This window comes from Coregonus lavaretus (assembly GCF_964263955.1).
Source record: "Coregonus lavaretus genome assembly, chromosome: 2".
NCBI lineage: Eukaryota > Metazoa > Chordata > Actinopteri > Salmoniformes > Salmonidae > Coregonus > Coregonus lavaretus.
In genome coordinates, this window is record NC_139989.1 from 78,984,779 (window position 1) to 79,011,882 (window position 27,104).

A 27,104-nucleotide genomic window follows, 5' to 3' on the forward strand; every position below is an offset into this window, starting at 1 on the left:
GGCAAGGGAAGCCACCTGAACTACTGCCCTACAAAGGCAAAGAGCAGTCTACGCAAACAGTGAATCTGAGACAAATGGCTTTAAAGTTTGTTTTTTGTCCAATCATATCAACCATGACCACTGATCTGACCTATGACCCCTTAAATGCTGATACTGCACTCTGCCTTTTTATGACCTTAAACAGCTATATGGGTAATGCAAAAGCAAAGTGCAGTATGTAGAAATCTAAATGTGTTTATCCAACTTTCTTGTTGTTTTTCTGTTTGATGGAAACAGTTTGAGTGTTGTAACTATATTCCAACTGTATGTAATGGTGTTATGTAGTCGTGTTTTCATGTTTTCAATGTTGTATTGGAGTAGGCCTAACCCTCACCAATATTTCTGTTGATGGAGAGAGACACCAGACAAGACACAGGGACAGCAATAGAAGAACAGGGTATGATGGAGAGAGACAGAACAGGCCATAACAGAAGAAAATAGACACAGGAGACAGTAACAAACTGGAACCTGAGACAGCAACAGACAAGACACAGACAACAGACAAGACACAGACAGCAAAATACAAGACATAGACATCAACAGACAAGACACAGACAACAGACAAGACACAGACAGTAAAAAACAATGTACAGACAGCAACAGACAAAACACAGACAGCAACAGACAAGACACAGACAGCAAAATACAATTTACAGACAGCAACAGACAGGACACAGACAGCAACAGACAAGACACAGACAAGACACAGAGAAAGTGACAGAAGAGGGCAGATGGAGAGAGAACCAAGGTTGGTTGAGCAGAAGAGGGCAGACAAGAGAGACAGCAACAGAAGAGGGGAGACAAGAGAGACAACAACAGAAGAGGGGAGACAAGAGAGACAGCAACAGAAGAGGACAGACAAGAGAAACAACAACAGAAGAGGGGAGACAAGAGAGACAGCAACAGAAGAGGGGAGACAAGAGAGACAGCAACAGAAGAGGGGAGACAAGAGAGACAGCAACAGAAGAGGGCAGACAGGAGGGACAGCAACAGAAGAGGGGAGACAAGAGAGACAGCAACAGAAGACAGAGAAAGTAATGGAGAGAGGCAGAGGAGGGGAGATCAGACAGTAGACTGTATCACTTAAAGCTGCTCTATAGATTCTAATTACTGCACAGTGAGTGTGTGTGTGTGTGTGTGTGTGGCGGGGGGGGGTATGTTTGTGTGTGTGTGTCTGTGAGTGTGTGTGTGTGTGAGAGAGAGTAAATAATGGTAAAACAGCATTATAATGATAGTCATACAATGTCAAGTATTTCTTAAGTATAAACATTCTCCATGATGAAATAACCTTAGGCCTACTATAATACAAAATTGAAAACATGAAAACACGACTACACAACACCATTAAATACAGTTGGAATGTAGTAACAACTATCAAACAGTTTCCATCAAACAGATAAACAACAAGAAAGCTGGATCAACATATTTAGATTTCTTGATGCTGCACTTTGCCGTTGCATTACCCATATACTTGTTTAAGGTCATACAAAGGCAGAGTTCAGTATCAGCATTTTAGGGGTCATAGGTCAGATCAGTGGTTATGGTTGATATGCACAGACATTTGCGTAGACTGCTCTTTGCCTTTGTAGGGAAGTAGTTCAGGCGGCTGCCCTTGCCCTTAGTCTGCCTCCTGTCCCTCCTATCGCCATGGAGACACCTTCCTGAAAACAATGACTCCATACTTCATGTCCTTAAAGATTAGAATGTTCCAATGTGGTTGGCCAAAAAGATGACAAGATAGATCACACATTCAGCATTCAGGGTTACTATCAAACAGAAATGTCACATTTCTGGTTTGTCCATACCTTGTTTCCTGCTTGTAGCAGTGTGCGTTTACAGGAATCCTTCTCTCTAACTATAAGTCACATGATTTCATGAGAATATTTTTCTGCAGAAAGAGGGTAATGCAAGTGAAGGTGTCCTTGGATCAACGTCAACAAGAGTTATAACCAGCATTGTTAAATTAACTGTTGTAATTGCAAAAAATATATATGTTTTTATTGTCAGATACACCGGATAGGTGCAGTGAAATGTGTTGTGTTACAGGGTCAGCCATAGTAGTACTGCACCCATGAAGCAAATTAGTGTTAAGTGCCTTGCTTAAGGCACATCAACAGATTTTCACATTGACGGCTCGGGTATTTGAACCTGTGACCTTTAAGTTACTGGCCCAACGTTCTAACCACTAGGCAATGTGACCACACCATACCAGGTCCCGCCCTAAAAGAAGACAATGTTTAAGTGTTCAAATGTAGTCCATGAAGAGGTATTAGGATTATGTGCACAGCTATTCTGCCGTACAATTGCAAACTGCTGCTACACATTTGGTCAAAGATGAGTTCAGACCTAAATCAGGCTTCATAGTATCTGTTATATCTTGTGACAAAGTGTCCTGGATTACTCCTGAGTGGCGCGGTGGTCTAAGGCACTGCATTGCAGTGCTAACTGTGCCACTAGAGATCCTGGTTCGAATCCCGGCTCTGTCACAGCCGGCCGCGACCAGGAGACTCATGGGCGGCGCACAATTGGCCCAGTGTCAACCAGGGTAGGGGAGGGAATGGTCGGCAGGGATGTAGCTCAGTTGATAGAGCATGGCGTTTGCAACGCCAGGGTTGTGGGTTCGATTCCCACAGGGGGCCAGTATAAAAAAGTATGTATTCACTAACTGTAAGTCGCTCTGGATAAGAGAGTCTGTTAAATGACTTAAATGTAAAAAATGTTCAATTATCTTCAGTTTCAGAGAAAATGGAGGGTCAAATTTGATGTAACTACAAAATCCCAGTAAAAACCAAGGAAACAGCAGTAAGTGAGGTTACTGCCATCTGGCTTTGTTCTACTGCAGTTACTACGGTATTCTATCAGGCTCTGAGTTCAGGCCACCATGACACTCACCCTCACACACTCCATGAGACAGCCAGTGGTCCAGTTATCACCAGAATAAACATGGCACAATTCCGCGGAAAAATGTTGGATAATTTTGGTCATAAAGTCAGTCTTTTCCAAAACTGAGTTTAGTGAGACTTGTGGTTGTGACTGCATCACTACGTAAATGAAGGTTGCCCACATGCCCACACCAAGTAATAATCCATTCAGAATGCAACTGCACCCGACCCAATCGTAATGCCTGGGGTAAATTTGGGTTGAATTTGGATATCCCTATGGGGCTAGTTAGGGACCATCAGTAAATTACACCATGTCCATGGGACAACATGTTATAATTCCAATAGCTCCAAATGTGGATTGCAAAACTAAAGAGAGACATCAGACAAGACACAGAGACAGCAACAGAAGAATAGGATATGATGGAGAGAGACATCAGACAAGACACAGAGACAGCTACAGAAGAATAGGATATGATGGAGAGAGACACCAGACAAGACACAGAGACAGCAACAGACGGATATGATATGATGGAGAGAGACACCAGACAAGACACAGAGACAGCAACAGAAGAATAGGATATGATGGAGAGAGACACCAGACAAGACACAGAGACAGCAACAGAAGAATATGATATGATGGAGAGAGACACCAGACAAGACACAGAGACATCAATAGACGACACAGAGAAAGTGATGGAGAGAGACAGAGGAGGGGAGAACACACAGTAGACTATCACTAAAAGCTGATATAGGGATTCTAATTACTGCAGTGTGTGTGTGTGTGAGAGAGAGAGAGAGAGAGAGAGAGAGAGAGAGAGAGAGAGAGAGAGAGAGAGAGAGAGAGAGAGAGAGAGAGAGAGAGAGAGAGAGAGAGAGAGAGAGAGAGAGAGAGAGAGAGAGAGAGAGAGAGAGAGAGAGAGAGGGTGTTTAGGTACTGTGGGATTATTTAATCAGTTTGGCTCATTGGACAGGTCAGAGTCTATATTTGAAGTTCTTGAGTGGTTTTTGGCAATACACTGGTGATGTATTCATGGATTTAGCTGTTGAAATTCCTTCCCGGACCTTCCTACTGGCTGTGGGCTAAGCCACCAATGTCTTCACATCCTAGGGGAGAGAGGAGCTGCTACCCCTGGGGAGAGAGGAGCTGCTACCCCTGGGGAGAGAGGAGCTGCTACCCCTGGGGAGAGAGGAGCTGCTACCCCTGGGGAGAGTGATGCTACCCCTGGGGAGAGAGATGCTACCCCTGGGGAGAGAGGAGCTGCTACCCCTGGGGAGAGAGATGCTACCCCTGGGAAGAGAGGAGCTGTTACCCCTGGGGAGAGAGAAGCTGCTACCCCTGGGGAGAGTGATGCTACCCCTGGGGAGAGAGATGCTACCCCTGGGGAGAGAGGAGCTGTTACCCCTGGGGAGAGGAGCTGTTACCCCTGGGGAGAGGAGCTGCTACCCCTGGGGAGAGAGGAGCTGATACCCCTGGCGAGAGAGATGCTACCCCTGGGGAGAGAGGAGCTGCTACCCCTGGGGAGAGAGATGCTACCCCTGGGGAGAGAGGAGCTGTTACCCCTGGGGAGAGAGAAGCTGCTACCCCTGGGGAGAGTGATGCTACCCCTGGGGAGAGAGATGCTACCCCTGGGGAGAGAGGAGCTGTTACCCCTGGGGAGAGAGAAGCTGCTACCCCTGGGGAGAGTGATGCTACCCCTGGGGAGAGAGATGCTACCCCTGGGGAGAGGAGCTGATACCCCTGGGGAGAGAGGAGCTGTTACCCCTAGGGAGAGAGGAGCTGTTACCCCTGGGGAGAGAGGAGCTGCTACCCCTGGGGAGAGAGGAGCTGTTACCCCTGGGGAGAGGAGCTGTTACCCCTGGGGAGAGAGGAGCTGCTACCCCTGGGGAGAGTGATGCTACCCCTGGGGAGAGTGATGCTACCCCTGGGGAGAGAGATGCTACCCCTGGGGAGAGTGATGCTACCCCTGGGGAGAGAGATGCTACCCCTGGGGAGAGAGGAGCTGTTACCCCTGGGGAGAGAGAAGCTGCTACCCCTGGGGAGAGAGGAGCTGCTACCCCTGGGGAGAGAGGAGCTGTTACCCCTGGGGAGACAGGAGCTGCTACCCCTGGGGAGAGAGGAACTTGCTGATGTTTCGCAATATGTCATGGCCGTCTCAGTCACCAGGTCTCAACCCAATTGAAAACAACCATCAACAAAACACTAAATTATGGAATTTCTTGTGGAAGAATGATGTCACATCCCTCCAATAGAGTTCATATATATATATATATATATATATATATATATATATATATATATATATATATATATATTTTTTTTTTTAACCTTGACAATAAACATTTTAATGAACCACAAACACTTGATGTTTAGGGATGGCACACACATAGGGAGACAGTTTGCTTTCCTTCTCACATATGCACCTAGGAAGATGTAGTGTTTCTCAACCTGTCATTTTACATAATGTTGCAAGACACATACCATCAAATGAATCCATAGACTTTTGTCCATATTTACAGAAGGCTGTCATTTCACAAATTGTTCCTATATTGAAAGGACATAGGGAAAATAAAGTCAAACATTTCAATACAAAATAATAAAAACAATCACAGCATTACTCAGTCTTAATGTATTTTAACCATATTAACCTGTTTAATCAAATTGTTTTCATTTGGAACACTAAATCAGAACTACATTTGGAGTTCCAGACACTTGTAGAATGTATGCCAAGGCACATTGTAAGAGCTATAAAGAGACAGGGAGTGGGAGAGAGAACAGGTAGAACCTGATATGGAAATGAGCAGAACAAACTAAAGGAACTTTCCACCACCGAATGATCATTCCAGACTCTACTTCTATTGAGAGACATATAAAAGGTAAGACGACGATTGTTATGATATTAATATAGTTGATGATATTGTTATGTGTATTAATATAGTTGATGATATTGTTATGTGTATTAATATAGTTGATGATATTGTTATGTGTATAATATAGTTTATGATATTGTTATGTGTATTAATATAGTTGATGATATTGTTATGTGTATTAATATAGTTGATGATATTGTTATGTGTATTAATATAGTTGATGATATTGTTATGTGTATTAATATAGTTGATGATATTGTTATGTGTATTCATATAGTTGATGATATTGTTATGTGTATTAATATAGTTGATGATATTGTTATGTGTATTAATATAGTTGATTATATGTTTTGTGGACAGTGTTATAATAGGCCTACTCTCCTTAACATGTTTTGGATATAAATTAGATGCGTGGGGTGAATTCGTTCTGTTTCCATCTGAGTGCCCCATGGTGATCACTCCTACACTATCTAGAATCTAAAAGGGTTCTTTGGCTGTCCCCATAGGAGAACCCTTTGTAGAACCCTTTTTGGTCCTAGGTAGAACCCTTTTGGGTTCCATGAAGAATCCTTTCCACAGAGGGTTCTACATGGAAGCCAGAAGGGTTTTACCTGGAACCCAAAAGCGTTCTCCTATGGGGACAGCCAGAGGACCCTTTTGGAACTCTTTTTTCTAAGAGTGTACTGTATCATAGGTCTATAGACTTGTCTTCTCAAAACAGGCTTAAAACACAACAAGCAACAACATTTTCTCTTTCTAATCTACTGTTAACTCTTTTCACTCAGGAAGGTATTTCGTGAGAAAGAGAGACAGATAAATACTGTGGAAAGACTAACAACAACTTACAGTTCCTCAAAACAGGTTGTGTGTGTTCATTAGTGCCCACCGTAGCAAAACATTTGGCAACAGAAACCGTTTAGGTCACGTTGTACAGCGTTTGGAGTAAACTGTTTATGCAACATTTTAAAACTGTTGGCTGCGGAGTCAACTAATGAATACGACCCAGGTAGTAGCCTACTGTCACGGTTTCGGCCGAGGCTGCCTCTCTTCCTTGTTCGGGCAGGCTTCGGCGTTCGTTGTCTCCGGAATACTAGCTGCCACCGTTGTATGTTTCTATGTTCGTTTGCTTTTGTCTGTTTTGTTGTGACACCTGTTCTCGTTTAGTGTAATTAGTGTCCTATAAGTTTCTCGTTGTGTTTGTCTAGTGTTGTGTGTGATTGATTTATTTCTGTCGTGTGTTGTGCTTGTATATTGCTTATTCGCTCGGTTGAGCTTTACTCCACTGTGTTGGAGCGTTTACGCACATGTTTAGTGCGCCTTTTGTTTTGTCGCCTTCGTGCGTAGTTTCGCCTTCGGGCAAGTTTGTTCGATTTTTCCTTGTTGGAAATTGCACTAAAGTCTTTTGGACTATACTTCGGTGTCCTGCGCTTGATTCCACCACTACACCCACCTACAGCATTCTGACACCTACAACTCGGCTGTTGATGCCTGCCTCATGCTGAAACTTGAACTTAGCCTGAGGGGTGGACTATGATGCAAGCTAGATATACTGGTTAAAACCGATTTGTAGGTGATCAATCCTGCTACTGATAACCTATGTGAACTGATCTGAACAGGTTTAGGCTGGTCATCTAGGATATGTAGGCTATAGCTGAGGTATAGACCTCCATCTGCATATCACTAACAAACCACTATTATATATTATAACCTAGCCTACTTTACATAATATAAATATCTTACTTGTTGCAAAAAACCTTTCTGTACGGATCTGATCCCCCTCAGATCAATCATGTCCATTTTAGCCCTTCTCTCTACATTCTCAGATACGTTTAGAAAATAACAGATTGAAAGAAATAGTCTACTTTTAATAAAAACACATTAGCCTGAGAGAGTGGAAGGGGTGAGAGGAATGTGGCCAGTGTTGCTGCACTGTCTATAACTACCTAAACAAACAGTAACAGGAAGATGAGGTGAAAAATATCAGTCACGACTACATGTTGTTACAGGCTTTGGTATTTCCATTTATATTTTGAGGTTGGACGTTAGCACGTTGGCCGCACCTCTTGGCGCTACCTCAATAGACAGTATGCTTATGCCTGTGGTGGCTTGTCATCTCTTTAGTCAGAAGGTTTCCATCTGTTATGTGATATTTAAGAGCAGCTGGTCCAGTGATCTGGTTGACCTTAGAGATGTTAGGAAGACTGGCACCTCTTTGTAGCTCTGCTTCTTTAAGTTGATGAACAAAGTCTTTCTGTCTTGTATCTCCCAGGGTTTGGTTTGGTTTGGTTTGGTTTGGTCTGGTTTGCTCTGGTCTGGTTTGCTCTGGTCTGGTTTGGTCTGGTGTGGTCTGGTCTGGTTTGGTTTGGTGTGGTCTGGTCTGGTCTGGTCTGGTTTGGTTTGGTCTGGTTTGGTCTGGTTTGGTTTGGTTTGGTTTGGTCTGGTTTGCTCTGGTCTGGTTTGGTTTGGTGTGGTCTGGTCTGGTCTGGTTTGGTTTGCTCCACTTGTTCTTTTACTCCATATTGTAAGTTGGAGTTTTTTTTTTTCAGATATCCTCGTCTGGAGCCACTTCATTGGGCACTCATGGTGGGTGTCTTTTAGGTACCACTTTCTTGTTGCTAGTCAACATTCAGTGGACACTAGGGATTGGATGATTAAAACCGGAGCTACGATGCACCGTTGCAGTTTTCAAAGCACTACTGATTCGACACAATGTATCAATGCTTGTATCAAAGTAACAATACTACGTGATGATGACGGTCGAAGCTTCGGACATCACACTACCATCTGACAGGTGTCAGAAGAGCACTGACCTCTGCTGGAGGCTTTGTGTTTTTTTCTATACTGAACAGAAATATAAACGCAACATGTAAAGTGTTGGTCCCATGTTTTATGAGCTGAAATAAAAGATCCCAGAAATGTTCCATTCGCACAAAAAGCTTATTTCTCTCCAATTTTGTGCACAAATGTGTTAACATCCCTGTTAGTGAGCATTTCTCCGTTGCCAAGATAATCCTTCCACCTGACAGGGGTGGAATATCAAGAAGCTGATTAAACAGCGTGATCATTACACAGGTACACCTTGTGCTGGGGACAATAAAAGGCCACTGGAAAATGTGCAGTTTTGTCACACAACACAATGCCACAGATGTCTCAGGTTTTGAGGGAGCGTGCCATTGGCATCCTGACAGCAGGAATGTCCACCAGAGCTGTTGACAGATAATTGAATGTTAATTTCTCTAGCATAAGCTGCCTCCAACGTTGTTTTAGAGAATTTGGCAGTACGTCCAACCGGCCTCACAAAATGTGAGAGATCTCACTGATTTCTCCCTGGCGCCGGTGCTTTATTTTTAGATGCAAAGTCTCTTTCAAACACTGGCCTCTACTGGACACCTTATTTATACATTTAGTTTGATGTCTTCCAGTTTGTAGCCCCTGAATGGGAGCTCAGCAGGTAGGGACGGAGATTGGGATTTCCCATTGTTGTTTAAATAATGTGTTTTATTTAGTGTAACCTATGATAATCTTCTGTATTTAGTATCCTAAATAATACCACAGATGCATCATTTTTGAAAACATAGTGAACCTGGAGGCAAAAAGCGAACCCCACATTCTAACTAAATATTGTTTATTAGCACTCAAATCTATCAATGGCATTTTCGGCACAATTTGGTGAAAGCCCCAAAGCGTTCAGAAAGCCTCTGTTTACCACCACTAGTGGACACCCCCATGAGTGTCTTTCAGAACCCTTCCTAAAACCACCTGTTTCGTTTTGGTTGTTGTTAGTGACTCTTTGTTAGTTCCTTCTTCTGTTTGAGAGACAATGTTTTATTTCTTGTTGAGGAACGTAACAATGTTCATGTGATTAAATTAAATCACCTGACTGTTTGGATGTGTCTGTTAGTAAATGTTTTATTTCTAAGAGATCATGAGTAAAAGAGAACAATTGACATTCTAGAATGAGTTGTCACTATGTTCACCACAACCAACATGCTGCATCTCTGTTTAGGGGTCAGTGCTCTAAAATGAGTCTCTCTGGGGAGAGAGAGGAGGGGGTCCCTGCCTCTAAAATGAGTCTCTCTGGGGATTGAGAGGAGGGGGGCCCTGCCTCTAAAATGAGTCTCTCTGGGGAGAGAGAGAAGGGGGGCCCTGCCTCTAAAATGAGTCTCTCTGGGGAGAGAGAGGAGGGGGGCCCTGCCTCTAAAATGAGTCTCTCTGGGGAGAGAGTGGAGGGGGGCCCTGCCTCTAAAATACGTCTCTCTGGGGAACATGACACCAAAGCTAAGAGCTGAGATGACAATGTTATGAAGAATTTATTATGTTTATTTCCAAAACGCTATTTCCCCAAAAAAATCACGTGTTTTTTTTAAATATAATTTATTGCTAATATTACTTTTCTCAGATTTTTAATTCATAGATTTTAAATGTGTATGAATTTTTTTGGTTTTTGTTTGCAAAACACTACATTTCCAATGTTCAGCTAGAATAAAATGTTTGTATCCTGAATATATGACTGTGATATGTGGTTGTCTCACCTAGCTATTGTAAGATGAATGCACTTACAGATGCCATGTCTTCATTTCACCCAGTTTCTCTCAGCAGGAAAATAATCCTGCTGCAACAGGAAATGTGAATTATTATGTGGATTATAATTAATGGACATTTTTTGTAGGGGTTGATACATTTTTCATTATACCAAAATAAGTCTGAAATTTTGAAGTGGAAATTATAAACTTTAGAAGCCTTTTTAAACCGTGAATACATTACAAGTATGCATTTCCTGCTGTGTGGGAAAATTCCTTTTCAAATTTCAAATTTAAAAAAGAGAAAAGTAAAAAGAAAGTAAAGTCGTAGCCGGCTGCGACCGGGAGACACATGGGGTGGTGCACAATTGGCCCAGGGTAAGGGAGGGAATTGCTGGCAGGGATGTAGCTCAGTTGGTAGAGAATGGTGTTTGCAATGCCAGGGTTGTGGGTTCGATTCCCACGGGGGGGCAGTATGAATAATAATGTATGCACTCACTAACTGTAAGTCTTTCTGGATGAGAGTGTCTGCTAAATGACAAAAAAAATATGTTTATTGCAACATTTTAAAACTGTTGGCTGCGGTGTAAACTAATGAATACGACCCAGGTAGTAGCCTACAACTCGGCTGTTGATGCCTGCCTCATGCTGAAACCTGAACTTAGCCTGAGGGGTGGACTATGATGCAAGCTAGATATACTGTTTTTTCAAAGCTTATCTACATTTCAGTTAGCTTCACATTCCAGATCAGACTTCACCCATTAGAATATACAGAGCGCTAGTCATCAGGAAGGTGCTCTCTCAGCAGAACTGTAGATATCTCAATGACTTGACATGTTCTGGTTGTGAATTCAGGCTACAAGGTGAGAATCTTTCCAGGGATTATTATAAAGTGGTAGAGAAATGTAATGTCTGGTGTAATTCTAGTACAGTGAATGGAAGTAAAACACTCAGACCTAACAGTCGACTTCAACTGAGACAGGTACGTGTCAGTTTAATCATACAAAATGGAGCTAACTGAATCTGGGCAAATCAAATTCAATATATTCATATATTATAGTTCTACATTTAACATTTCATATGATAACTGTAATTGTATCATAGTTCCACTATAGTGTAGTGATCCTCGCTAAATGAGCCACGTCACAATTCCAACCAATTAACCCAATTGGCGCCTGTGGCGCGATGCGTAGGTTGTTTGCCTTTTACACATGCAACCTGGGTTCGCTTCCCTGCCCCGCTGTTTGCTACATTGGTGTCAGAAGTAGTATGGTGTCTGTGAGGCCATCAGAATTTATGGCCCGGACGTGTGAGGGGTCTGAGTAGTCGAAGCATGGGACTTTTGTAGGGGACAGTGTGAGTCAGGTTACAATTCCCATTGCTGTGATGCGTAGGGTGTTTGCCTTTTTCGCCAGTGACCTGGGTTTACCGCCCTACCCGCTGTTTGCTACACTATTGATATCATAGGCTTCCCGACATCCGTTGAACAAAGATACATTATAATATGAGTGAAAGGATTTGAGGATAATATCAGTAAGTGTTGATTTAGAGTTGTCTTCTGGGTTCAGCCTTCTAGCTGCCTTTATCAATTGGGTGAAATGTAACAAATGACATGGTCTCAAAGTTTGGAGATAACCAGTCCCAGTTTAAATCACTATGACAACCATTTCATTATTTATCCAGAGCAGCAAGGGAATCTAGAGACTCAACCTTTTTTAATTTAACCTTTATTTAAGTAGACAAGTCAGTTAAGAACAAGTTCTTATTTACAATGACGGCCTACCCCGGACGACGCTGGGGCAATTGTGCGCAGCCCTTTGGGACTCCCAATCACAGCCGGTTGTGATACAGCCTGGAATAGAACCAGGGTCTGTAGTGACGCCTCTAGCACTGATTGGCTCAAACGCATTAAGAAGGAAAGAAATTCCACAAATTAACTTTTATGAACAAATTACATCCTCATCCGTTTAAGAACAAATGACAAATGTGGTCCTCTGTAGCTCAATTGGTAGAGCATGGCGCTTGTAATGCCAGGATAGTGGGTTCGATCCCCGGGACCACCCATACGTAAACATTTATGTACACATGACTGTAAGTCGCTTTGGATAAAAATGTCTGCTAAATGGCATATTAAAAGAAGGCACACCTGATAATTGAAATGCATTCCAGGTGACTACCTCATGAAGCTGGTTGAGAGATTGCCAAGAGTGTGCAAAGCTGTCATCAAGGCAAAGGGTGGCTATTTAAAGAATCTCAAATACAACATATATTTTGATTTGTTTAACACTTTTTTGGTTACTACATGATTCCATATGTGTTATTTCATAGCTTTGATGTCTTCACTATTATTCTACAATGTAGAAAATAGTAAAAAATAAAGAAACAATGGTTTTGGGAAAGAGCTTGGAGATTTAACAATGCTCCTACAAAGGTTCTAACGATTAACTTAGCCTTCAGGTGCTTTTGGGAATCCGGGCCCAGGTGGTCTCTTTAGGAAATGTTTTGAAAAAATTTGGCCTAGGCTACATGTCCTGTTATTTGGATTTAAAACCGATTTGTAGGTGATCAATCCTGCTACTGATAGCCTATGTGAACTGATTTGAACAGGTTTAGGCTGGTCATCTAGGATATGTAGGGTATAGCTGAGGTATAGTACCAGTCAAAAGTTTGGACACACCTACTCATTCCAGGATTTGTCTTTATTTTTACTGTTTTCTACATTGTAGAACAATAGTGAAGACATCAAAACTATGAAATAACACATACACATATTGCTCATGCCTAGGCTACATGCTCTGTCCTGCTACTGGTAGGTCTATAACGTTATGGGAACTGATCTGAACAGGTTTAGGCTGGTCATCTAGGATATGTAGGCTATAGCTGAGGTATAGACCTCCATCTGTATCAGGACTAGGCTCCTGCTACTGTTACTGTTATAACGTTATGGGAACTGATCTGAACAGGTTTAGGCTGGTCATCTAGGCTATAGCTGAGGTCAGTGGTGATTTTAGCATGTCAATCTTGGTGGGGCAAAACATAAATAAAGGGGGATGCATGCCAGCAAAGCCACTCCACAACACAACACTAAACAATACATTCATTGCACTATAACGGTGACAAACGGTGGCCACAAACTGTTAGGGCCTACATAAAGCAGAGTCCCAACAGCAGAGTCCCAACAGCAGAGTCCCAACAGCAGAGTCCCAACAGCAGAGTCCCAACAGCAGAGCCCCGACAGCAGAGCCCCGACAGCAGAGTCCCGACAGCAGAGTCCCAACAGCAGAGTCCCAACAGCAGAGTCCCAACAGCAGAGTCCCGACAGCAGAGTCCCGACAGCAGAGTCCCGACAGCAGAGTCCCGACAGCAGAGTCCCGACAGCAGAGTCCCGACAGCAGAGTCCCAACAGCAGAGTCCCGACAGCAGAGCCCCGACAGCAGAGCCCCGACAGCAGAGTCCCGACAGCAGAGTCCCGACAGCAGAGTCCCGACAGCAGAGTCCCGACAGCAGAGTCCCGACAGCAGAGTCCCGACAGCAGAGTCCCGACAGCAGAGTCCCGACAGCAGAGTCCCGACAGCAGAGTCCCGACAGCAGAGTCCCGACAGCAGAGTCCCAACAGCAGAGTCCCAACAGCAGAGTCCCAACAGCAGAGTCCCGACAGCAGAGTCCCAACAGCAGAGTCCCAACAGCAGAGTCCCAACAGCAGAGTCCCAACAGCAGAGTCCCAACAGCAGAGTCCCGACAGCTGTCCTATCATTTCTCTTCATTATTTCTCTTCATATGACAAGGATTAAAAAGGATTTGCCTGTAGATTGTTGACTTGATTCATGATGATGACTGCTGGCTAAGATTTTGAAAGTATGATGTTGACCTGATCAGTCCAATCAAAGCTACTGTAGATATAATGTGATTTGACGTCATTTTATCTGTTGGCCAATGACCTTCTTGGATGGGCACTTCTAATGTAACTCTGTGGCAGCACCCAATGGGCTTGAATTTTCTAGCTCTACCCTTAGACTTGGCGGTGACGTAGTGTCCCCATGAGTGACAGAACACTGAGCCAATCACGAAGCAATGCTCTGTATTGTCTTCTGGCTTGACCCACCACCCCAGAAAGCACTGAGCTAGGCTGCCCCACCACCACAGAAAGCACTGAGCTAGGCTGAAACACCTGCATTTTGGAGCTGCCTTACTCAAGAAAACAAAAAAGAGACCATGTTTTTTTGCGGCTTTATTAACTCAATTATATATATATTATTTTTACATTTTTTGCAAACTGATATGTGACACGTATTAATGCCAAAATAACATGCAAAACAGGAAAGGCCACCTGCCCTGAATGACGGGTCGCCACTGGCTGAGGTATAGACCTTGATCTGCTTTACACAAAAAATTACTGTTATACATTATAACCTAGCCTACTTTAAATAATAAAAAATCTCTTAATTGTTGCAAAAAACATTTCTGTATAGATCACTGATCCCCCCCAGATCAATCAAGCCCGTTTTAGCCCTTCTGTCTACATTCTCAGATACGTTTAGAAAAGAACAGATTTAAAGATAATAATTGGCTGACTTTTAATGAATACAAATAAGTGTGAGGCATGGCCTTGTGTTGCTGCACTGTCTATAACTACCTTAACAAACAGTGATTTATTATTATTATTGACAGTTAACATGGAGAAGAGATGTCACAATCAGATGTTCATTTGATTGCATTAAATAGCCTGACTGTTTCAATATGTCTGTTAGTAAATGTTTTGTAAGAGATAATTAATAAATGATAACAATTCACATTCAAGAATTACTGTGTTAACTACAACCAACATGTTGGATCTCTGTTTAGGGGTCAGTGGTCTAAAATGAGTCTCTCTGGGGAACATGACACCGAAGCTAAGAGGTGAGATGACAATTTTGTTTAAGAATTATTAAGAGTTTATTTCCTTAATGCTATTTCCACAATAATCAGAAATGGTTGCTTATGGGTACCTTCAATATTACTGTTCTCAGATGTTTAATTAATAGATTTTAGATGTAGATAATAATTATTATTTTTATTGCAAAACGCTATATATCCATTGTTTAGCTGACATTGAATGTTTGTATCCTGTATATTTGACTGTATTATCTGGTTGTCTCACCTAGCTATCTTAAGATGAATGCACTTACTGTAAATCGCTCTGGGTAAGAGCATCTGCTAAACAGGTGGGGCTCTGCCCTGAATGACAGGTCGCCACTGCTCCAAAGCAACTACATGTTGCACAGGAACCACTGACTCGCTGCATGTTTCTATTATCAAGACACCTGCTGGTACCTCTTAACTGGTTAGGACAGCTCATGAGGTGTCCTAAATATCTGCCAACTAGGTGGGACGCTTATGAATAAAGAGGCTTCATGCATAGCTTTAATTTATACCCATAAGAGTAGGACTAAAATGGCTTTATTCTCAGCACTTATACGACACATTTTCTACTCTGAGACGCTTTTTGGATATGGGCCCAGATCTCAAAACATTGTTTTAAAAAACGAATCATTTTGTTTTACATAATAAAAAATGAATATTACTAATGTAAGCCACTGTAAAGACTGGGTTTAGTTTATTATGTGGCTCTGCTCATGTCCGCGTTCTGGAACTGTCCGCGTCCCCGTACAGAACTGTTCTATTCCCAGCCCATTGTTCTGCGTCACAATACCAGCTTCACTATTGTTATCAATGAGACCTGCCTGCGTTAACCCTGTAGGTTTACCTCAGGTAACTTATTATTAACAAGATTACGGCTACTTGGTGAGCGTTAACCCTGTAGGTTTACCTCAGGTAACTGATTATTAACAAGGTTACGGCTACTTGGTGAGCGTTAACCCTGTAGGTTTACCTCAGGTAACTTATTATTAACAAGGTTACAGCTACTTCGTGAGCGTTAACCCTGTAGGTTTACCTCAGGTAACTTATTATTAACAAGGTTACAGCTACTTGGTGAGCGCTAACCCTGTAGGTTTACCTCAGGTAACTTATTATTACCAAGGTTACAGCTACTTGGTGAGCGTTAACCCTGTAGGTTTACCTCAGGTAACTTATTATTAACAAGGTTAATGCTACTTGGTGAGCGTTAACCCTGTAGGTTTACCTCAGGTAACTTATTATTAACAAGGTTACGGCTACTTGGTGAGCGTTAACCCTGTAGGTTTACCTCAGGTAACTTATTATTAACAAGGTTACAGCTACTTGGTGAGCGTTAACCCTGTAGGTTTACCTCAGGTAACTTATTATTAACAAGGTTACGGCTACTTGGTGAGCATTAACCCTGTAGGTTTACCTCAGGTAACTTATTATTAACAAGGTTACAGCTACTTGGTGAGCGTTAACCCTGTAGGTTTACCTCAGGTAACTTATTATTAACAAGGTTACGGCTACTTGGTGAGCGTTAACCCTGTAGGTTTACCTCAGGTAACTTATTATTACCAAGGTTACGGCTACTTGGTGAGCGTTACCCCTGTAGGTTTACCTCAGGTAACTGATTATTAACAAGATTACGGCTACTTGGTGAGCGTTACCCCTGTAGGTTTACCTCAGGTAACTGATTATTAACAAGGTTACAGCTACTTGGTGAGCGCTAACCCTGTAGGTTTACCTCAGGTAACTTATTATTAACAAGGTTACTGCTACTTGGTGAGCACTAACCCTGTAGGTTTACCTCAGGTAACTTATTATTAACAAGGTTACGGTTACTTGGTGAGCTTTAACCCTGTAGGTTTACCTCAGGTAACAAGGTTACGGTTACTTGGTGAGCGCGCTCAATATTAACCAATGTTAACCTGAGTACATGTTGTGGTGAGCCACAGTGTAAGAGTTGTTGTCTGGCGCAAAGCCATCAAACGTTAAACATTTTCACATTTAGTTAACTATATATATATATATATATACTATTTATTTAGATGGGTGACATTATCTGCCAAAGTAACACCACTGTAGATAAAGAAGAGCTCTCCAGTAGGTGAACCAAAGCATTCAAAGGCCATTTTCTCAAAATTGAGGTTACAAGTTTATCATCTTTCAAAGCAGAATTACTTTCCCATTGTTCCTCAACTGTAGTGTATGATATACCTTTTTCTAGCTGAGTCTCTACTTTTATCCAATGTAAAAAACACAATTTCACATTTTGCTATGTAACCGAGCCGGTCAGTCACATTTGACTGTGTAAAACCTAGCAGTACTACTTATTTCTCTGAGAGTGAGGCAGATATATTATTACTGTGTAAAACCTAGCAGTACTACTTATTTTTCTGAGAGTGAGGCAGATATTTAGCATTTAGCAAAAAAACATGATTATTTGTCTCTCTAAAATGAAACCATCAAGGTCACTCACCACCTTCCGGAGACATTTGAAACCCAACCTCTTTAAGGAATACCTGGGATAGGATAAAGTAAACCTTCTACCCCCCCTTAACCCACAAACCCCCACCCCCCAAAAAAAAAAAACACTGGCTATAAGGTGAATGCTCCAATTTGTAAGTCGCTCTGGATAAGAAAATGTAAATGTAAATACATGTCTGTCATTGAATGCCGTGATTAGCTAGTGAAAAAACACACAATCTCTTTCAAAATTTCTTTAAACAATAAATGCTAATTTACAAACATTTCTGAAAATGAATATATATAGCGTTTTGGAATGAAACTCTTGTTATGTTTCCCCATCTGAGCTCAGAGTAGATGAGAGACGTAATGTTTGTCTCTGTTGTTTTGAAGCCCAATCAAGCAGGAGAGACCAGCCTCCCCTGTACCCAGCTGTGTGTCCATGAAGAGTGACAAGTCTATGGGTCTACCTATAGAGTTCAGAGAGGGAGACTTTTCTACTGAACAAAGGTAAGAAGAACTCATGGGTCATGGTCAGTGAGTTAAACAACACTGTCTCCAGTCATTTCTCCTCTCCCATTTTACCATTTATTTTTGTTGTTTTCATAATCCGTAGGCTAATATTTTTTTCAATTTCCATAGTCCTGAAACAATATTAAACAAACACAACATTCCCTCCCTGTGTGTGTGTGTGTGTGTGTGTGTGTGTGAGTGTGTGTGTGTTTGTGTGTGTGTGTGTGTGTGTGTGTGTGTGTGTGTGTGTGAGTGTGTGTGCACTCCCTGGATGAGGAGATGTAATTTACACCTACCTACATGTAAATATTACCTCAACTACCTGGTACCACTGGACATTGACTTAGTACTGGTACTCCTTGTATATAGTCTAGCTTTTACCTCAACTACCTGGTACCCCTGCACATTGACTCAGTACTGGTACTCCTTATAGCCTCATTACTACCTCAACTACCTGGTACCCCTGGACATTGACTCAGTACTGGTACTCCTTGTATATAGTCTAGTTATTACCTCAACTACCTGGTACCCCTGCACATTGACTCAGTACTGGTACTCCTTGTATATAGTCTAGTTATTACCTCAACTACCTGGTACCCCTGCACATTGACTCAGTACTGGTACTCCTTGTATATAGTCTAGTTATTACCTCAACTACCTGGTACTCTGCACATTGACTCAGTACTGGTACTCCTTGTATATAGTCTAGTTATTACCTCATCTACCTGGTACCCCTGCACATTGACTCAGTACTGGTACTCCTTATATATAGTCTAGTTATTACCTCAACTACCTGGTACCCCTGGACATTGACTCAGTACTGGTACTCCTTGTTTATAGTCTAGTTATTACCTCAACTACCTGGTACCCCTGGACATTGACTCAGTACTGGTACTCCTTATAGCCTCGTTATTGTTATTTTATTGTGTTAATATTTCCTTTTTTTATTTAGCTAATTTTTGTGACTTTTTATCTCTGCTTTGTTGGGAAAGGGCTCGTAAGTAAGCATTTCACGGTTAAGTGTACAACTGTTGTATTCGGCGCATGTGAGAAATACAATTTGATTTGATTTGATGCGCATGTACAGAAATACGTCATTGGGTCTAATGGTCGTCTTGTGTTGAACTGCACATGTGCAGTCCGTCAAATCAAAGGCACTCCTTCCATATAAAGTTTTTTTGACTAAAATGAAAATGTGTCAGTTTGTTAAACTACTTAAGACAGAATATTTTCAAAATTGACAACTAAGGAAGTCATTTTTATCTCTCATTGACTTCTTAAACCCCAAACCCTGGCCTGGTCTGCTTCATATGCATTCCCAGAATATTTTTTTTTACATCAGCAGTTGTCACAAAGTGCTTATATAGAAACCCAGTCTAAAACCCCAAAGAGCAAGCAATGCAGATGTAGAAGCACGGTGGCTAGGAAAAACTCCCTAGAAAGGCAGGAACCTAGGAAGAAACCTAGAGAGGAACCAGGCTCTGAGGGGTGGCCAGTCCTCTTCTGGCTGTGCTGGGGGGAGATTATAAGGTCAGATCATTCTTCAAGATTTTCAAATGTTCATAGATGACCAGCAGGGTCAAATAATAATCACTGTGGTTATAGAGGGTGCAACAGACATTTGCAACTTTGTATTTGAAGTCAACTTTGTTCTGAATTTATCGGTGGTCACAGAGAGACCGATAAACCATGTGATTCTATGTTTAGCGGAGATCTTCTGTGTATAAAGTGACGCGGGAGGGCAAAAAAGCATATAATAACGCACTTAGCTGTTCTACAAGTGGTCTGAGGCAGGTGATAGAATATGAGCGTTTTCAAGTGCAACGTTAATAACGATGGTTTTGGGAAACAGCTCAGAGATTTAACAATGCTCCTACGAAGGTTCTAACGATTAACTTAGCCTTAAGATGCTTTTGGGATACCAGGCCCTGGACAAAAACAGCTGCTAAATTCAAAGGTAAATGTTTTACATACAGATCTCATATTACTGGATTAATTTTTTTAAACAATTTTTTATATTGATGTTACAAATGTATCATGTGTACAGTTCTTTATAAAAAATGTAGTTATTTGTTACATTTGACTGTGTAAAACCTAGCAGTACTACTTATTTCTCTGAGAGTGAGGCAGATGTACATTCAAGAATTAGTTGTCACTGTGTTAACCACAACCAACATGCTGTATCTCTGTTTAGGGGTCAGTGGTCTAAAATTAGTCTGTCTGGGGAGAGAGAGGACCAATGTTCTACTCTGAGACTCTTTGTGGATACGGGCCCAGATCTCAAAATATTGTTTTAAAAAACGATTAATTTTTGTTTTACATAATAAAAAATGAATATTACTAATGTACCTGACTTTAAAAACCTGGTTTAGTTTATTGTGTTGCTCTGCTCATGTCCGCGTTCTGGAACTGTCCGCGTCCACGTACAGAACTGTCCGTGTCCACGTACGGTTTGGCGCCAAGCATATTGTCCAGTTACGCGCAGAGTGGTCTGAGGTGATCTTGGGGAACAACGACAGAGTTCGCTACAGTGTTGAGACACCGAAGTTTATTGTTCAATTTGCTTTTTTGCGTAATGGTCAGTGACAGTATGAGTGTAGCCAGATCCTTTTCACTCGCTATTCTTGTTTAATTGTGTGGTTCACCGGATTCGTCATCATCCTCGAGGGACAGACGAACGACCTGGTAGCTAGCCAAGCTAGTCGGTACAGCTAGCTAAGCTAGCTACTCTACCAGCAGCATCCTAGTTATCCTAGCTACCACTATATCATCACCGGCTGCCTGCATTTCTTGTGGACCGATGGAGCTCCCTGGTTGTTTCTTCCAGCTGTCAAATACCGTGGAGGGCTTCTCCCTCTCTCGTTGATGGATGCTGGCCTACGCTCCCTCTGTCCGGTTCTCCAAGGACTGAACTTTTCAATATTATTTTCGGGGCGCCTCAAGTGACATTTTTTACAACGTTTATTTCTGATAAAATTAGTTAATTGCATCCGCCATGGAGCACGGTTTCATAATATTACCTTCTGTCCCTGGTTATGAAGTAATCTCGAAAAAACTGGCCTTATGTTTGGGCATTTTTCACCCTACCAGCTCCTATTAGTTATACTGAGCTCCGTGACACCGACTCGCCTTCAGAACGTTCTATAGGTAGGGTAGCCTAGAACACTTTTAGAAACTATTTTAGTAATAATATTATGGTAGTAAATACAATTATTATATTAAATAGCGTTTTGATTATTTTGTTAATCAAAACCTGTCAACACATTTTGCTTTTTTTGTAGTTATTTTATTAGATGTATAATTGCAAGACAGAACACTTGATAAACAAGACATTCGTTTTATTTTTCAAATGTTTACTTGGTGACCTAGTAGCCTCTATGTGAAAGTCCAGCAATTGGCATAGGGCAGGTTTGAGACTGATCTAAGGAATTAACAAGAAAAATACACTTTATTTCTCAGCTGCCTCACCAATGTCTGTACGTAATTTAATAACTTTTAATTGCTAAATATTTCCAATAGATGGCAGCATAAGACCACGTAGCATCAGTTATAGGCTACAAGCAGCAATATGATTGACATAAAATAGCATGCAACCAAAGACTATGTGTCCCATGATTATCTAAAATGGTCACTCATTACTTTAGTTAGCTATATATCTCGTATTAGGCCTGTGTTGCTTTTGGAAGAGCAATTAAATAGTGAATATAGCAGGTGTTGAACCCCGGGTAAATAATCACTAGTCAGATGCTCCAACCTCAACCCTAGTATACATGCATTTTTAAATATCTAATATTACGATTAAACAACCTCGGAATAGATAAGACAAGAGTGCGTCTTCCAGCCCGCCAATAAATTACATCAGGAATTAGCAAATGTACCTCAACATGCCCCTCGCTTGTGCTAGAAGGCAGAGTGCTTGCTGCTGGTTGATGAATCTGACAATGAATGTACTAGGAAAATACGTTTTTCTCGACCAGAGGTGACTAAATTAATGTTCAGGCTTATTGATAATCGTTATAGTAATGAAGTATAATTTCAAAACATGAGCATAAAAACAGCTAATAATAAACATGAATCATCATTATATTATTTCACAGTAATCTGTTAAATGCTTTTTCAGTCGTTCCTCTTGCGTTAGCAGTGTGTAAAGGGACAGTAAAAAGCATGTGCAGGAGTTTTCCTGTGAGGGGGAGTGGTGGTGTATCCAGGGAGAAAACTAAACGAATCTTCTGAAATGTCATTCGTGGTCTTATGCTTCCATCTATTGGAATGATTTAGTAACTGCAGTAGTACTGAATAAAGTATATCCTTACTAAAGTAGTAATTACTCAGAATTGCAAAATATGACATTTTCTAGTTCAGTTTACCACTTACAACCATAAAATAACCATTTATAGCATAACAAAAAATGAAACTGACATAAACCAAAAGCACAATACATTTAGTTAACTATATATATATATATATATATATATATATATATATATATATATATATATATATATATATATATATATATACTATTTATTTAGATGGGTGACATTATCTGCCAAAGTAATACCCCTGTAGATAAAGAAGAGCTCTCCAGTAGGTGAACCAAAACATTCAAAGGCCATTTTCTCAAAATTGAGGTTACAAGTTTATCATCTTTCCAAGCAGAATTACTTTCCCATAGTTCCTCAACTGTAGTGTATGATATACCTTTTTCTAGCTGAGTCTCTACTTTTATCCAATGTAAAAAACACAATTTCAAATTTTGCTACATAAGATCGAGCCGGTCGATCACATTTGACTGTGTAAAACCTAGCAGTACTACTTATTTATCTGAGAGTGAGGCAGATATATTATTACTGTGTAAAACCTAGTAGTACTACTTATTTCTCTGAGAGTGAGGCAGATATATAATATTACTGTGAAAAACCTAGCAGTACTACTTATTTCTCTGAGAGTGAGGAAGATATATATATATTTCTGTGTAAAACCTAGCAGTACTACTTATTTCTCTGAGAGTGAGGCAGATATATTATTACTGTGTAAAACCTAGCAGTACTACTTTATTTCTCCGAGAGTGAGGCAGATATATAATATTACTATGAAAAACCTAGCAGTACTACTTATTTCTCTGAGAGTGAGACAGATTTTAAACAAATACATGTCTCCAATCTCTTTCATAATTTCTTCAAACAATAAAATCCAATTTACGAACATTTCTGAAAATGGATATATATCATTTTGGAATGAAACTCTTCTTATGTTTCCCCATCTGAACTCAGAGTAGATGAGCGATGTAATGTTTGTCTCTGTTGTGTTGAAGTCCAATCAAGCAGGAGAGACCAGCCTCCCCTGTACCCAGCTGTGTGTCCATGAAGAGTGACCGGTCTATGGGTAAACCTATAAACTTCAGAGAGGGAGACTTTTCTACTAAACAAAGGTAAGAAGAACTCATGGGTCATGGTCAGTGGGTTAAACAACACTGTCTCTAGTCATTTCTCCTCTCCCATTTTCCCATTTATTTTGTTGTTTTCATAATCCATAGGCTAAACCTTTTTTCCATTTTCATAGTCCTGAAACAATATTAAACTAACACAACATTCCATTCCCTGTGTGTGTGTGTGTGTGTGTGTGTGTGTGTGTGTGTGTGTGTGTGTGTGTGTGTGTGTGTGTGTGTGTGTGTGTGTGTGTGTGTGTGTGTGTGTGTGTGTGCAAGTGTGTGCACTCCCCAGATGAGGAGATGTAATCTCTATCTTTGATTGCCGAGTCACTTTTACCCCTACCTACATGTACATATTACCTCATCTACCTGGTACCCCTGGACATTGACTCAGTACTGGTACTCCTTGTATATAGTCTAGTTATTACCTCAACTACCTGGTACCCCTGCACATTGACTCAGTACTGGTACTCCTTATAGCCTCATTATTATTATTTCATTGTGTTACTGTTTCCTTGTTTTATTTAGCTAATTTTTCTTACTTTTTAACTGCATTGTTGGGAAAGGGCTCGTTAGTAAGCATTTCACGGTAAAGTGTACAGCTGTTGTATTCAGCGCATGTGAGAAATACAATTTGATTTGAAGGTCATTGGCAGAAACACGTCATTGGCTCTAACGGTCGTCTCGTGCCGAACAGCGCATGTTCGGATGTTGAAGCACTGTGGCTAGGAAAAACTCCCTAGAAAGGCAGGAACCTAGGAAGAAACCTAGAGAGGAACCAGGCTCTGAGGGGTGGTCAGTCCTCTTCTGGCTGTGCCAGGTGGAGATTATAAGAGTACATGCCCATGAAGGCCAGATCGTTCTTCAAGATTTTCAAATGTTCATAGATGACCAGCAGGGTCAAATAATAATCACAGTGGTTATAGTGTGCAACAGGTCAGCATCTCAGGAGTAAATGTCAGTTGCCTTTTCATAGTCGAGCATTCAGATGTCGAGACAGCAGGTGTGGCAGAGAGAGAGAGAGAGAGAGAGAGAGAGAGAGAGAGAGAGAGAGAGAGAGAGAGAGAGAGAGAGAGAGAGAGAGAGAGAGAGAGAGAGAGAGAGAGAGAGAGAGAGAGAGAGAGAGAGAGAGAGAGAGAGAGAGAGAGAGAGAGAGAGAGAGAGAGAGAGAGAGTGAGAGAGAGAGAGAGAGAGAGAGAGAGAGAGCGCTACAGGTAAAAACAAAAACCTGGCTGTTGTTGACAAGCATATGCCTATTTAGTTCATATCCAATTTATTAATATTTGATTAATTGATTGAAATTACGACCCCATCCTCAGTAGCCTATTCCAGCAGGCTACTGGGCAACAGAAGCACTTCCTACCTCAACATCGTCTTGCTATTCATGTTAAATAAATGAATCTGTCAATTTGAACTAAGCAAGCTGCTAAATCATTCAGCTTACATCTTGCCTACATCTTGCCCAGACTACTGGAGGATATCTGAAATAAGATGTAGGCCTATCAGGGTCTATGTTTTGGCCTAGTTTTCAGGCCTGGTGGAGTAGTCATTGGGCTAGAAAAAGTAATTGCTTTAAATCACCTGACTGTTTGGATGTGTCTGTTAGTAAACTGTTTTATTTCTAAGAGATCATGAGTAAAAGAGAATAATGTACATTCAATAATTAGTTGTCACTGTGTTAACCATAACCAACATGCTGCATCTCTGTTTAGGGGTCAGTGGTCTAAAATGAGTCTCTCTGGGGAGAGAGAGGAGGGGGTCCCTGCCTCTAAAATGAGTCTCTCTGGGGAGAGAGAGGAGGGGGGCCCTGCCTCTAAAATGAGTCTCTCTGGGGAGAGAGAGGAGGGGGGCCCTGCCTCTAAAATGAGTCTCTCTGGGGAATAATAATATGCCAGTTAGCAGACGCTTTTATCCAAAGCGACTTACAGTCATGCGTGCATAATTTTTTTTTTTGTGTGTATGGGTGGTCCCGGGGATCGAACCCACTATCTTGGCGTTACAAGTGCCGTGCTCTAGTAGCTGAGCTACAGAGGACCACGACACCAAAGGAACATGACACCAAAGCTAAGAGGTGAGCTGACAATATTGTTTAAGAATTTATATTACAAAATGCTATATAGGAGAAAAGAAAATCACATTTGTGTTTTTTCATCAGAAATGATTACTAATGGGTACCTTCAATATAACTATTGTAGATTTTAGATGTGATTTAAACCATTGTTTAGCTGGAATGTAATGTTCGTATCCTGTATATTTGACTGTGATACGTAGTTGTCTCACCTAGCTACCTTAAGATGAATGCATTTACAGATGCCATATCTTAATTTGACCCAGTTTCTCACAGCAGAAACATAATCCTGCAGCAATAGCAAATGTGCATTTTTAGGTGGATTATAATTAAGGGATATTTTCTGTAGGGGTTCATACATTTTTCATCAGGGAAAATCAAGCCTGACATTTGTAAGTGGAAATTACACACTTTAGACACCTTTATAAAGCCTTGTAGTGGTTTAATAATTTATTTAAACAATAAAAGCTAATTGACCAACATTTCTGAAAATGGATATATAGCGTTTTGGAATGAAACTCTTGTTTCTCCATCTGAGCTCATGTTTGTCTCTGTTGTGTTGAAGCCCAATCAAGCAGGAGAGACCAGCCTCCCCTGTACCCAGCTGTGTGTCCATGAAGAGTGACCGGTCTATGGGTAAACCTATAAACTTCAGAGAGGGAGACTTTTCTACTGAACAAAGGTAAGAAGAACTCATGGGTCATGGTCAGTGAGTTAAACAACACTGTCTCTAGTCATTTCTCCTCTCCCATTTTACCATTTATTTTTGTTGTTTTCATAATCCATAGGCTAATCCTTTTTTCCATTTTCATAGTCCTAAAACAATATTAAACAAACACAACATTCCCTCCCTGTGTGTGTGTGTGTGTGTGTGTGTGTGTGTGTGTGTGTGTGTGTGTGTGTGTGTGTGTGCACTCCCTGGATGAGGAAATGTAATCTAATGTTTTGTCCACAGAAACCAACAGGAGAGATCAGAGTCAGAGATTCTCAGTGGTCAGTCTTCCCAGAGTCATCAAACAGACCTGGCCTCCATATTCAGTGTATGTGGTCCTGTTATGTACATTTGTTTTAGTTTACCTCAAGTAAAGTTGATCTGTCAATCATTCATTCATGTGTTAATGAGAAAGCATTTAGTCTCTTGTATAACTTATATACTTGATTTATTTCAGTTGCTTGAAGAGAATATCATGACATTTGTGAAGAAGGAGCTGAAGATGTTCAAGAGGATTCTAAGTCCAGAACTCCCAGAAGGCTTTGAGAGTCAGAAGCAGGATAAGGAAGTGGTGGATGCTGAAGATGAGAAGCAGGAGAGCAGTGCCAGAGAGGGGGCTCTGAAGATCACACTGCACGTCCTGAGGAAAATGAACCAGAAGGAGCTTGCTGACACACTGGAGAAAAGTAAGAGCTGTCTGCCTCATGTTGAATGTTGTTTTAGA

At 41.3% G+C, this 27,104-nt stretch overlaps 1 protein-coding gene across 1 annotated transcript in view; it reads left to right on the forward strand.

Moving 5' to 3' along the window:
- Positions 1-15,151: 15,151 nt before the first annotated feature.
- LOC311141151 (uncharacterized protein) overlaps positions 15,152-27,104 on the forward strand; it is a 33,730-nt gene continuing 21,777 nt past the window's right edge. Inside the window, exons 1-7 of the mRNA XM_084176403.1 lie at positions 15,152-15,205; positions 18,050-18,166; positions 23,484-23,600; positions 25,604-25,671; positions 26,234-26,350; positions 26,624-26,708; positions 26,838-27,066. Coding sequence (XP_084032529.1) covers positions 26,283-26,350; positions 26,624-26,708; positions 26,838-27,066 — 382 coding nt within the window. The 5' untranslated portion in view covers positions 15,152-15,205; positions 18,050-18,166; positions 23,484-23,600; positions 25,604-25,671; positions 26,234-26,282. The remainder of the gene's footprint in view (positions 15,206-18,049; positions 18,167-23,483; positions 23,601-25,603; positions 25,672-26,233; positions 26,351-26,623; positions 26,709-26,837; positions 27,067-27,104) is intronic.